At 35.5% G+C, this 12,452-nt stretch overlaps 1 protein-coding gene across 2 annotated transcripts in view; it reads left to right on the top strand.

Annotated features, from left to right (window-relative positions):
- The window catches only part of SEC24A (SEC24 homolog A, COPII coat complex component), a 67,018-nt gene that overhangs the window by 30,263 nt on the left and 24,303 nt on the right, over positions 1-12,452 (top strand). For both annotated transcript variants that reach the window (XM_008510166.2, XM_070570966.1), the window contains 6 exons: positions 1,743-1,869; positions 3,533-3,642; positions 6,039-6,151; positions 7,830-7,948; positions 10,336-10,391; positions 11,491-11,697. In XM_008510166.2, coding sequence (XP_008508388.1) covers positions 1,743-1,869; positions 3,533-3,642; positions 6,039-6,151; positions 7,830-7,948; positions 10,336-10,391; positions 11,491-11,697 — 732 coding nt within the window. The remainder of the gene's footprint in view (positions 1-1,742; positions 1,870-3,532; positions 3,643-6,038; positions 6,152-7,829; positions 7,949-10,335; positions 10,392-11,490; positions 11,698-12,452) is intronic.

Genomic DNA, 12,452 nt, shown 5'->3' with positions numbered 1-12,452 from the left:
TTGGTTTGCAATGTAAATGTTTAATGAGAAAATAAATACTTTTAAAAAGCAAAATTTAATGAGAATGGTCGTGTAGAAAAACAACAGGGTTTAAAATCAATACATTTCAACTACGTTATGTATTTATTTATTTATTTGAGTTCATAATAGTTTACATCATTGTGAAATTTCAGTTATACATTATTTCTTGTCTGTCACCACTTAAGTGTTCCCCTTCACCCCCTGTGCCCACCCCCCTCCCCCCTTCCCCTGGTAACCATTGAACTGTTTTCGTTGTCCGTGTGTTTGTTTATCTTTCACGTATGAGTGAAGTCATATGGTGTTTGTCTTTCTCAGTCTGGCTTATTTCGCTTAGCATAATACCCTCCAGATCCATCCACATTGTTGCAAATGGGATGATTTTGTATATATTGTATATAGATATTGTGTGTATGTGTGTGTGTGTGTGTATATATATACCACATCTTCTTTATCCAGTATATATATATACCACATCTTCTTTATCCAGTCATTGGTCGATGGGCACTTGGGTTGCTTCCACATCTTGGCTATTGTGAATAATGCTGCACTGAACGTAGGGGTGCATAAGTCACTTTGAATTGTTGATTTTAAGTTCTTTGGATACATACCTAGTAGTGGGATAGCTGGGTCATGTGGTAATTCTATTTTTAGTTTTTTGAGAAATCTCCATACTGTTTTCCAGAGTGGCTGCACCAGTTTGCATTCCCATCAGCAGTGTATGAGGGTTCTCTTTTCTCCACGCCCTCTCCAACATTGGTTATTTTTTGTCTTAGTGATTATAGCCATTCTCACGGGTGTAAGGTGATATCTTAGTGTAGTTTTGATTTGCATTTCCCTGATGATTAGTGATATTGAAAATCTTTTCATGTACCTATTGGCCATCTGTGTTTCTTCTTTGGAGAAATATCTGTTCATATCCTCTGCCCATTTTTTGATCTTGCTATTTGTTTTTTTGTTGTTCAGTTGTGTGAGTTCCTTATATATTATGGAGATTAACCCCTTCTCGGATATATGATTTGCAGATATTTTCTCCCAATTGCTGAGTTTTCTTTTTGTTTTGATCCTAGTTTCTTTTGCCTTGCAGAAGATCTTTAGTCTGATGAAGTCCCACTTGTTTATTTTTTCTTTTGTTTCCCTTGTGTGAGAAGACATGATATTCGAAAAAATCCTTTTCTTTTCAGGAAGTTTAGCCCTGAGCTAACTACTGCCAATCCTCTTTTTGCTGACCCTGGAATCCGAACCGGTGACCCCCGGGCCGCTGAGAAGTGGAACATGCTCACTTAACCGTTGTGCCACCGGGCCGGCCCCCAAAAAGATCCTTTTAATAGTTTGATGTCACAGAGTGTACTACCTGTATTTTCTTCCAGAAGTTTTATGGTTTCAGGACTTATCTTCAAGTCTTTGATCCATTTTGAGTTTACTTTTGTGTATGACGTGAGATAATGGTCTACTCTCATTCTTTCACAAGTGGTTGTCCAGATTTCCCAACACCATTTCTTGAGGAGACTATCTTTTCTTCATTGTATGTTCTTGGCACCTTTGTCAAAGATTAGCTGTCCATAGATGTTCAGCTAAATAATTTTTTGTGAGGCAGTTTGGACACCTCTTTTTACTCTATCTTTTCCTCCAAAATTATCCCAACAATTATTTGGAAGTTATGGATTAATGCTTGACCTTTAGAAATGATGATCACTGCCTTTAAAATAGTTCTGTCTTTCTAGCAATTGCCTGTGGTTACCTCCAGTACAATTGTGAGATGCCGTTCATGCAGGACATATATCAACCCTTTCGTCAGCTTTCTTGATCAAAGGAGATGGAAGTGTAACTTATGTTACCGAGTCAATGATGGTATGTTTTTCTCAAAATGTTTCAAAATTTTGTACTTGCATCATAGGGAAATCAGATAATACAAATGTGAAGTTCAAAAAAAAATCTGTCTTCTTTACCTGTAATCCTTCCACTCGGAGGTGATTTCTGTTAACTTTTTTCTATCCATTTATACTTATATATAAATAATTATGTACTTTTTAAGCAAAAAATGTGGTAATATTACTTTGATAACCACTTTTTTACATTTATTATATTGAGTATATGATAAACGGCATATTTATGGTATTATTTAAGCCTGTAATTTAAGAAATATTTTTATTTAGAAATTGTCCCATGCCTTTTCTCTAGGGTGAAAGAAATAAGTCCACAGAATAGCTACCATTAGCTTCATTCACTGCTGTATGAAGGGAGGTGGGCAGTGCTAGAAGGTTAGTTGAATGTGATTTTCTCCGTAAGTGAGGAGGAGGAGATCTCTTTCAGTAACTCTTTCACAATTTTTATTTGAGGAATATCGTCTAACCAAAAACGTTCTGTTAGGATTAGAGAAGAAAAAGCTATGCTGATATGCACATTGAAAATTAGGTCTCTGGAAGGAAATTTCATTAACCATTGGGAAATAGAGAAATTTAAGAGATTTTTAACAATCATTTTTATTGTGTGTATTTGTGTGGTAAGAGTAGAGGAAAGTGAGGATAGGGTAAGAGCTTTTTTTTCACTCTAATAATTCAGAAAATGTATGTATAGTGTGTTGCACAACTTTAAAATCGTATGTATATGTGCTTCATTATATGAAATGAAATTGTAATAAAGGCTGAAGTTAACTTTCATGTGCAGCCCAGACTATTTCATGAACTATGGCTTACCCTTTAGCATACAAGGAATTTGAATTTCTATGTAGTTACTGGGAAGACAGATGCAGTGATAATTGATTTAGAAAATACTTTTTGAGCACTAGTGTATTGTAAGTGGTAGGCAACTGATATTCTATATCAGCCTCATTAATTAATGAAACTCACAAAACTTTAGGCTTTAACCTTTGACGTATTTTTACCATAGCTTTGTAGGGGCAGTCAGAGTCTGTACATTTAGTCTTAAATTTAAGAAAATAATTGGCATTTAATTTTTTTTTTTTTGAGGAAGATTAGCCCTGAGCTAACATCTGCTGCCAATCCTCCTCTTTTTTGCTGAGGAAGACTGGCCCTGAGCTAATATCCATGCCCATCTTCCTCTACTTTATATGTGGGATGCCTGCTACAGCATGGTGTGCCAAGTGGTGCCATGTCTGTAGCTGGGATCCAAACCGGTGAACCCCCAGCCACAGAAGTGAAACGTGGGAACTTTACCGCTGTGCTACCAGGCTGACCCCTGGCATTTAATGAGTTTTTATCATCCTTTCCAGCTATTTTAGGAAAATAGCTTTAGTAAGAATTAAGAAAAAGAAGATATTGTAAGATAGGAAAAGAAAAATCACAATGATTATAGTAGTAATAGCAAGACATACTTAGTGCCATTCAGTATAGGGGGAACTCAAATGTAACTAAAAAGCAAAGTGTATTTATCCCCTAATATTTAGTCTGTATTGAATTATTTGTAAATCCCTAAATCAAGAAAACAGCCAACTGCAAGTTATATTAATCTTAATCCTTTCAGTTTTGTAATGATATGTTGTTAACTTATATAGTTCCTGAAGAATTCATGTACAACCCTTTGACCAGAGTCTATGGAGAACCTCACAGAAGACCTGAAGTTCAGAATGCTACTATTGAGTTTATGGCTCCTTCAGAATACATGGTAAGCTTTCATTTTTTAGATACCATATTTATTTCATAATATTGGGTTTTAAATAAAACAATATAGCATCCTTTAGCAAAATTTTATGTTTTTAAATTCATAAAAATTATACTTGTTCAGTATAAAAGTAGTGAATTAGTATATGAGGGTAAGTTTGAAAAGTAAAAGTGTATGTAAAGTTCCACTTATGTTTCTTGTGTATCTACCCAGAAATTTGCAATATGATATTGGAATCATATTTACTTTTAAGTTGCTTCCAGTTTTTTTCTGTTACAAATAATGCTGTGATGAACATCTTCTTTCAAGTACTTTTATACACTGTGCGAGTATCTTAGGTCTTGTATTTTAAAAATAATAATTATGCCTAATATTTAATTAGCATTTTACAAAGCACTTAAATATTTTTGGTCATCATAAACAGCTTTTTGAATTAAGCTAGGGAAATGCTGTTAATCCTATTTTACAGATGTGAAAACTAACTTAGTTAAGAAACTTGCCAGATATCTTTTAGTAAGTGGTAGAACTCGCATAGAAATCCAGACCTTTTGATCTGGTTCCTCTTTCACCATGCCATAATTCCCCCTAAGCAAAGGGAGTATGGAGATACAACTTAACACCAACTTTTCATGTTTTATTTCAGTATATTTTTGTGGCATAGTCTCTTTCTATCTGGGCAATTGGGACCATTTTAGTATAGAAATTATGAGGGCTCAGTGTCTTTACCACGGAGATGTTTCAGTATAGAAAATAGTTTTGTGATACTTAGGATGATAGCTTTTTGCAGTGTAGCTGTCCCTTTGTTGAATTAAAACCAAAAAATCAGAAGCATTTGCTCTTTTGAATTGGCCTTCCTGGGTTTCTTTTATGTCCCAGGTTTTGCAAAAATAGCTTCCTTTGAATTTGGAAACTTGCCTATAGCAGCAAGAGGTTTTGCTCCTTCCCAACTTAGCTCTTGGGCAACAGATTCTACGAATTCGACAAGTGATACATGCACAAAAGTATACAACTTAGTACACTACTGCCTGCCCAATTCTCAGTGTGATTATTTGATGCTTTTGAGTGAATTGACAATAAATCTTTGAATTTGGAACAATAGTTATACATTTTTTATGGAACTTGGCTGAAATGCATTGTTTCAGCACAGGCTAACTTGATTTGTCACTTTCAGAACTGTCATTTCTCTAAATCGTGAAATATAGTGCACATATGGAAAAATCTATAAAACATAAACATATAAGTTACCAAATAACTATAAACACCTGTGTTATGGGCTGGCCCCGTGGCTGAGTGGTTAAGTTCACGCACTCCGCTTTGGTGGCCCAGGGTTTTGCTGGTTTGAATCCTGAGCACGGACATGGCACCGCTCATCAAACCATGCTGAGGTGGCGTCCCACATGCCACAACTAGAAGGACCCACAACTGAAAATACACAACTCTGTACCAGGGAGCTTTGGGGAGAGAAAGGAAAAACAAAATCTTTAAACAACAACAACAAAAAACACCTGTGTTAACACCTCCCAGGTCAAAAAATTGAACACTGGGACCGGCCCGGTGGCCGAGTGGTTAAGTTCCCATGCTCCACTTAAGGGGCCCAGGGTTTCACTGGTTCGGATCCTGGCCGTGGACATGGCACCGCTTCTCAGGCCATGTTGAGGCGGCATCCCACATGCCACAACAACAAAGACCCACAACTAAAATACATAACTGTGGGGACCGGCTCCGTGGCCGAGTGGTTAAGTTCGCGCGCTCCGCTGCGGCGGCCCAGGGTTCGGATCCTGGGCGCGGACATGGCACCGCTCATCAGGCCACGTTGAGGTGGCATCCCATATCCCACAACTAGAGGGACCTGCAACTAAGATATACAACTGTGTATGGGGTGGGAGGGTTGGGGAAATAAAGCAGAAAAAAAAAATTAAAATATATGACTGTGTGCTGGGGGGATTTGGGGAGAAAAAGCAAAAAAGAAAAGAAGATTGGCAACAGTTGTTAGCTCAGGGGCCAATCTTTAAAAAAACAAACAAAAAGAAATTGAACATTGCCAATACTCTCAGAAGCCCTTCTTATCACATTTCCTCCCCGTCCTGTTCTAGAAAAAATACTCCTCTGACTTATGGCAATCACACCTTTTTTCTTTTTCTTTTCTGTACAACAAACTATACATTCACATTTTCATTTTATTTTAGTATGCATCTGAAAACAATATAATAGAGTTTTGCCTGTATTTTAAACTTCTCTTCTTTCTATATTATTTTCTTAATCCATTATTGTTTATGATAGTCTACACTTAATCTGTAAATAAGCTTATTTTATTATTTTTGCTGTATGTGGACATGACAAATGATAAGTTTAAATTTAACCTTGTTAAATGTATTTAATGAGATCCTTTTTTTCTTCAGTTGCGACCACCTCAGCCTCCAGTGTACCTCTTTGTGTTTGATGTGTCTCACAATGCAGTTGAAACTGGATACTTGAATTCAGTTTGCCAGAGTTTGTTAGACAATCTGGATTTGTAAGTATCTTAATTCAGCTTAAATTTGGAACTAACAGTGTTTGCAAAGTGAATAAAGGCGTTTCAAAATACAAAAAAAAAAAAAACCTGTGTAATTATGTTCAAAAAGTCCACTTAAGTCAGTTGTGAACTAGGCCTCACTTTCTCTGAGAAACATTAATTTATTTTAATTTTTTATTATGGAAAAGTTTCAAACATATAGTAAATAGAAAGAATGTAAGGAAGTTCCAGTTACCCATCCCTCAATTTCAACATTTTTAGCATTCAGCTATTCTTAGTTCATCTAATCCCCCCAACACACACCCTTTTTTCCCCATCGAGTATTTTAGTGCTGTTCTCCATCAGTATATCATCTTACCTATACATACTTGGCATTATTTTTAGGTCTAACTGAAATACAAGTATCACGCCAAACAAAATTAGTAATAATTCTATAATATGATCTAATACTTCAATTTTTTTTTCCTGGTTGTCTCAAAAATGTTTTTTTAGTGTAGGTTTGTTGGAATAAGAATCCAAACAGTATCTACACTTTGCATTTGGTTGTCATATTTCTTAAGTGTCTTAAAATAACTGTACTTTAAATGGTGCTTAGATACTTAGTGTAACCCATAAAGGCTACTGTGCCCATTCAGTATAAGAAATATAGTGCTCTTGTGTGGTATGTAAGAATGTGGAGGACCAAATCTCATCAGAAATGGACTAACTCTCTCATCTTTGTGAAAGGGGCATCCTTGTTCTTGCCGGTATTTGTATTTTTAATGTTGTAGCTTCTGAATGGGGATTGTCTGTTGATGAGAGAGTCTGCTAATTCACCCTAGCATGAGCAGTAAGAATGAAAACTTGTCTTGCCCCTTAAAAAACTGTAGGTTCACATATTTAAGTTTTTTAAAACAGATCCTTTTGCTGCTCTTCTTAAATGAATGCATTAAATAATATAAAGAGAGATTTGAGCAAATACATACATATATACACACACACACACATATATATATATATATATATTTTTTTTTTTTGGTGAGGAAGATTAGCCCTGAGCTAACGTCTGCCACCAGTCCTCCTCTTTTTCCTGAGGAAGACTGGCCCTGAGCTAATATCTGTGCCCACCTTCCTCTATGTTATATGTGGGATGCATGCCAGAGCATGGCTTGATAAGCAGTATGTAGGTCTGTGCTGAGGATCCGAACCTGGGAACCCTGGGCTGCTGAAGCAGAGTGTGCGAATTTAACTACTATGCCACTGGGCCAGCCCCAAGAGCAGATTTTTTTAAAGATATGCAGTACCTAAACTTATATTACATTTTAGAGTTGGTTTATAGTATAAACAGTATATATTTGAAGTATTTTTTATAAATTAAAATCATCTACAAAGTTTTGTATATATTTTCCAATATTTTTTATATACCGTTTCCTAAGTGATTTATATAACTTTATATGGGTGTAATGGGTTTTGGATTCCTGTATTATTGCCAGGTTTTATTGATTGTTTGGCTTATGTGTAGTGTTTTCACTTTGAGTAGAGTGTGTTTTCACGGTGATTAAACATTGAGTGGCTTAAACATTTATTTTGGGACAATTTCCATAATATGAAAGAAGATATTTGTAACTTTTAGGAGATATTTTATGTATGTGTGTATATGGGAAAACTTGATAAAATACTCTTCTGAATTTGTTTTTAGACTTCCTGGCAACACTAGGACAAAAATTGGCTTCATAACATTTGATAGTACAATCCACTTCTACAGTCTTCAAGAAGGTCTCTCTCAACCTCAGATGCTAATAGTTTCAGATATTGAAGGTATATATTATATGCTTAAAATTATCTAATTGCCTTAGGAATTTTCAGTTTTAGAAATATTTCATCATTATTTGACCAATTAGGAGTGTACAGTATGATTCTACTATTTTGAGGAAAACTTTGAATATAAAATCTAAGGTTGTTGGAATTTTAAGAGTCCTTCAGTCCAATCCCTCATTTTATAGAAGAGGAAACAGAATTATGGAGGTAAAGTGAATTCTGAACAAGGCAACAAAAACAAGTTAATGTTAAAACTCAGATTAAATTTAAGTTTCTTTTTCCCTACTCTTTCATTCATTCAAAAGTATCTAAGGATAGACATACAGACGAATGGAGGATAGACATACAGACCAGTGGAATAGAATAGAGAACCCAGAAATAAACCATCACGTATATGGTGAATTGGTTTTTGACAAGGATGCCAAGACCATTCATTAGGGTAGTTTTTTCAATAAATGGTTCTGGGAAAACTCAGCATGCAAAAGAATGAAATTTGACCCTTACTTTAAACCATATAAAAAAAAATTAACTCACTGGATCAAAGACCTAAACTTAAGAGCTAAAACTATAAAACTCTTAGAATAAAACATAGGAGAAAATCTTCGTAAGATTGGATTTGGCAATAATTTCCTGGATATGACAACAAAAGCAGAGGCAACAAAAGAAGTAAGTAAGTAAATAAGTAGAACTTTATCAATATTAAAAACTTTTGTACATCAAAGAACACTATCAAGAGAGTGAAAAGACAACTTATAGAATGGAGAATATATATGCAAATCATGTATATGATGAAGGATTAATATCCAGAACATATAAAGAACTCCTTAACTTAACAACAACAAAATAAACACAATTCAAAAATGGACACGACTTGAATAGACATTTCTCCAAAGAAGATGTACAAATGGCCAATAAGCACATGAAGAAATGATGAACATCATTAGTCGTTAGAGAAATCAAAATCAAAATCACAGTGAGATAGAAGTTCACATCCATTATGATGGCTATTATCAAAAAAGAGGAAAATAAATTTTGGCAAGGATGTAGAAACCCTGGAACTGTGTTGCATTGCTGGTGGGTACATTCCAGTCACAAGGGCCTCATAGTGTGACTCCAATAATATGAAATGTCCAGAATAAGCAAATCTACAGACAAAAAGACTGCTGGCTGCCTGGAGCCGTGGGAATTGACAGGGAGATGAGGAGGGACTGCTAATATGTGTGGGGTTTCTTTTTGGGATGATGAAAAGGATCTGAAATTAGATAGTGGTGATGTTTGAACAACTCTGTGAATATATTGAAAATCACTGAATTGCATTTTCTACAAGGGTGAATTTTATGGTATGTGAATTGTATCTCAATAAAACTTTTATTTTTTTTAATTTTAAAGAAAAATGAAATTTAAACAGTTTACAGTAGAATTTTTATGTAACAGCTAAAGTAAATATATTTTAAATTATCTGTTAGTATTATTTTTTACAAACATTATAATGAGCCATTTTTTTTGGTAATAAACAACAATACAAAAATGTAGAAAGTGAGACTCCTCATTATCCACCACCACCACCCAAATTTCCTTGCCAGTTTGCTTCCTTCTAAGGAAGAGAATTTAATTCCTAAGCAAAAATAGATTTGAATCCTGAGAAGCTCATTTAATATGGTCAGTTAGCATACTTTGTGATTCACTTGATTTTGTAGTCCCATAAGTAGGGTCACTGGTAGAGGCCTTCTTGATGAGAAAGTATCTGCTTTTTGAATGACAGAACTGTTGGTGGGCTGTATTACTTTTATGTAAAGACATAGCGTTTTTCTTCTTCTTCTTTTTTTTGAGGAAGATTTGCCCTGAGCTAACATCCATGCCAGTCCTCCTCTACTTTGTATGTGGGTCTCCACGACAGCATGGCCTCAGACAGGTGGTATAGGTCCATGCCCAGGAACCAAACACAGGCCACTGAAATGGAGGGGGCTGAACTTAACCACTAGGCCACGGGGCTGGCCCCAGACATAGCGTTCTTGTATGTCATCTTAATCAACACCTTTTTAATGCTAAAAATATTTCTTTGGCTGGCTTCCAGGGCTAAGCAAGAATGTAAAGCAGGATTCTAAATTGTTGTCTTTAAGAAGTAGAGCACTTGTATGGACTCTTACAGACAGTGCTTACAGATCAATGTTTTCTAATTGGGAGGCTATTTACCTTTTATACGGTAACAGATAAGTTGTAATGAATACCTAAATCAGTGTTCTTTAAACGTATGTAGACAGTGCGGTAATAGAGGAGGAGGTAGCTTTTCTGTAAGTATGGGGGTAGATAATTATATCAGTGTTCTGTATTTGGAATACCGTTAACAATTAAGTTTTGTTTAAAGGAAACATTTTTTATTGTTTCAGATGTTTTTATACCTATGCCGGAGAACTTATTAGTAAATTTAAATGAAAGTAAAGAGGTAAGGCACATTTTCCTACCTGACATGTTTAATTGAAACATTGTAGGAATGTATTTTTGAAATGAGATTTAAGTAAAATTTTGCTTCTTTCTGTGACATTTCTAAGATGTGTAACATTTTATATTTGCTGTTAGTTAAAATTCATCAGATGAACAGCTCCTTGAGTTTGCCCTTGAACTGATTGCTTTCCAGTCTAATGTAGCAAGTTATTTGTAGTAGGGTAGAAGATAAGCCTGTTCCATAAAGGAGGAAAACCTGAAGGAAACCTGCCTTGCTGGCCATTTGGGAAAATGGGAGGGTTGCTGACGTAAGCTTCTGGTCACTACATAGAAGCACTTCAGCTAGGCTGCTTTCAGTGCCCTTTGCTTTTCTGATTCACAGAGTGTCATTGGGGTCAGTTCAGAAGAAACTCTTATTACCTGCCTGGAAATTGCCATGACATAATACAGTGAGAGGTGAACAGAATGTGTCTGAAGTGGGGATGTTGTCTACCCTGTACATGCATATATGCCGTAGGGGTAACATTTTAACTAGCAAGTCTATGGTCTCAGCTGTTGGCAACGGTGACTTTGCCATAGTGCCAAGTCTTTTTTTCCCATTAACTCTCTTTATTTGTACAACCTAACCTGAATAGGTAGTTATTTTTTGTTTTTTTTTTTCTTTTGTAGTGATATTACTAGTTGGCAAATTTACTGGCTATCTTAGATTTTACAATAGGGAAGAGTTAAACTCACTTTGGAACCGAAAAGACTAGTGTGTAGAGGTGATTGAGAAGGCCATATTTCATGGCATTAAAATAAATCAAATCTCTAAACTGTGATGGTTCTTTTGGATACATTTTGGACTTATAGTCTTGCTGGACTGCTGCATGTGCAAGAACTGTAAGGCCCCAATTTCGATTTGTCTTGCTTGCCAATTTATAATGTTGACTTAAAATGGCTTTCTTGTCATTTGACCAACTTCATTGTTTACTGTACTGTCTGTAAATCCTCTGACCATCATCATGACTCAGTGTCCTGTCTATCATATTAGTTACTGACTTATTGTGAAAAAAATTTTAATTGTAACACTCTTGAATTTTCTTGCTTTATTTCACAAGCTTGTCCAAGATTTACTGAAAACTTTGCCGCAAATGTTCACCAAGACCCTGGAGACCCAGAGTGCCTTGGGTCCTGCACTTCAGGCTGCCTTTAAGTTGATGTCCCCAACTGGTGGTCGAATGACTGTCTTTCAAACACAACTCCCAACTCTTGGAGTGGGAGCCCTGAAACCACGAGAGGAACCCAACCAAAGGTCATCGGCTAAGGTTAGAAAGTCATCAAATGTATAAGATTTATGTTGGTGCTCTGTCCCTTTGACCACAGAGCTTGTTTTTTATTTATTTTTCAGTTGTGGAGAGGAGAGGATATAAGGAAATGGATAAAACATTTCTCTTTGATGTAGACATTTCTATTTTATTAAATTGTTTTCTACCTGATTCCCTGTGATGTTCTTTTTAGATCTTTAACAGGCCAATAGCAATGCAGCCTGCCTTTGATGAGAAAGTCTGACAGATTGAGAGAATATGCTTGCTAGGGATCCTGGATGACCAGTAAAATGTAGTCATAGTTTGGTATATTGACTGCCATAGGATTGCTTTTGAGCATGTTGTGTGTATAAACTTAGTTTGGCATGTGTATTTCTCAAAGGATTATGAAAGTGAGGCCATATACATACTATAATGATTATGATGTCAGTCCTGGAGTCAGTCTGCCTAAGTTCCACTGCTTTTTAGATTTGTGATCTTGAATGATTACTTAATTTCTTTGCCCCTCTGTTTCCTTATATTTATAAAGTGAAGATAATGATAGCACCCACCTCTTAAGGTAGTTGAAAGGACTGAATAGATATTACATATGAATTGTTTAGAACAGTTTCTAGCATATTAAGCATTTAATAGATTATCCAAATTAGTATAACAGATGTATTTTTTAAAAGTAAAACAAAAAAATTAGAAAATTCTTAATGGTACATGTTTCTTACTGAAAACCCAGAAAATATTACAAAGCAAAAGGATTTTGC

The sequence above is a fragment of the Equus przewalskii genome, chromosome 13 (assembly GCF_037783145.1).
Source record: "Equus przewalskii isolate Varuska chromosome 13, EquPr2, whole genome shotgun sequence".
Taxonomy (NCBI): domain Eukaryota; kingdom Metazoa; phylum Chordata; class Mammalia; order Perissodactyla; family Equidae; genus Equus; species Equus przewalskii.
This window is presented reverse-complemented; position numbering and strand designations above follow the sequence as displayed.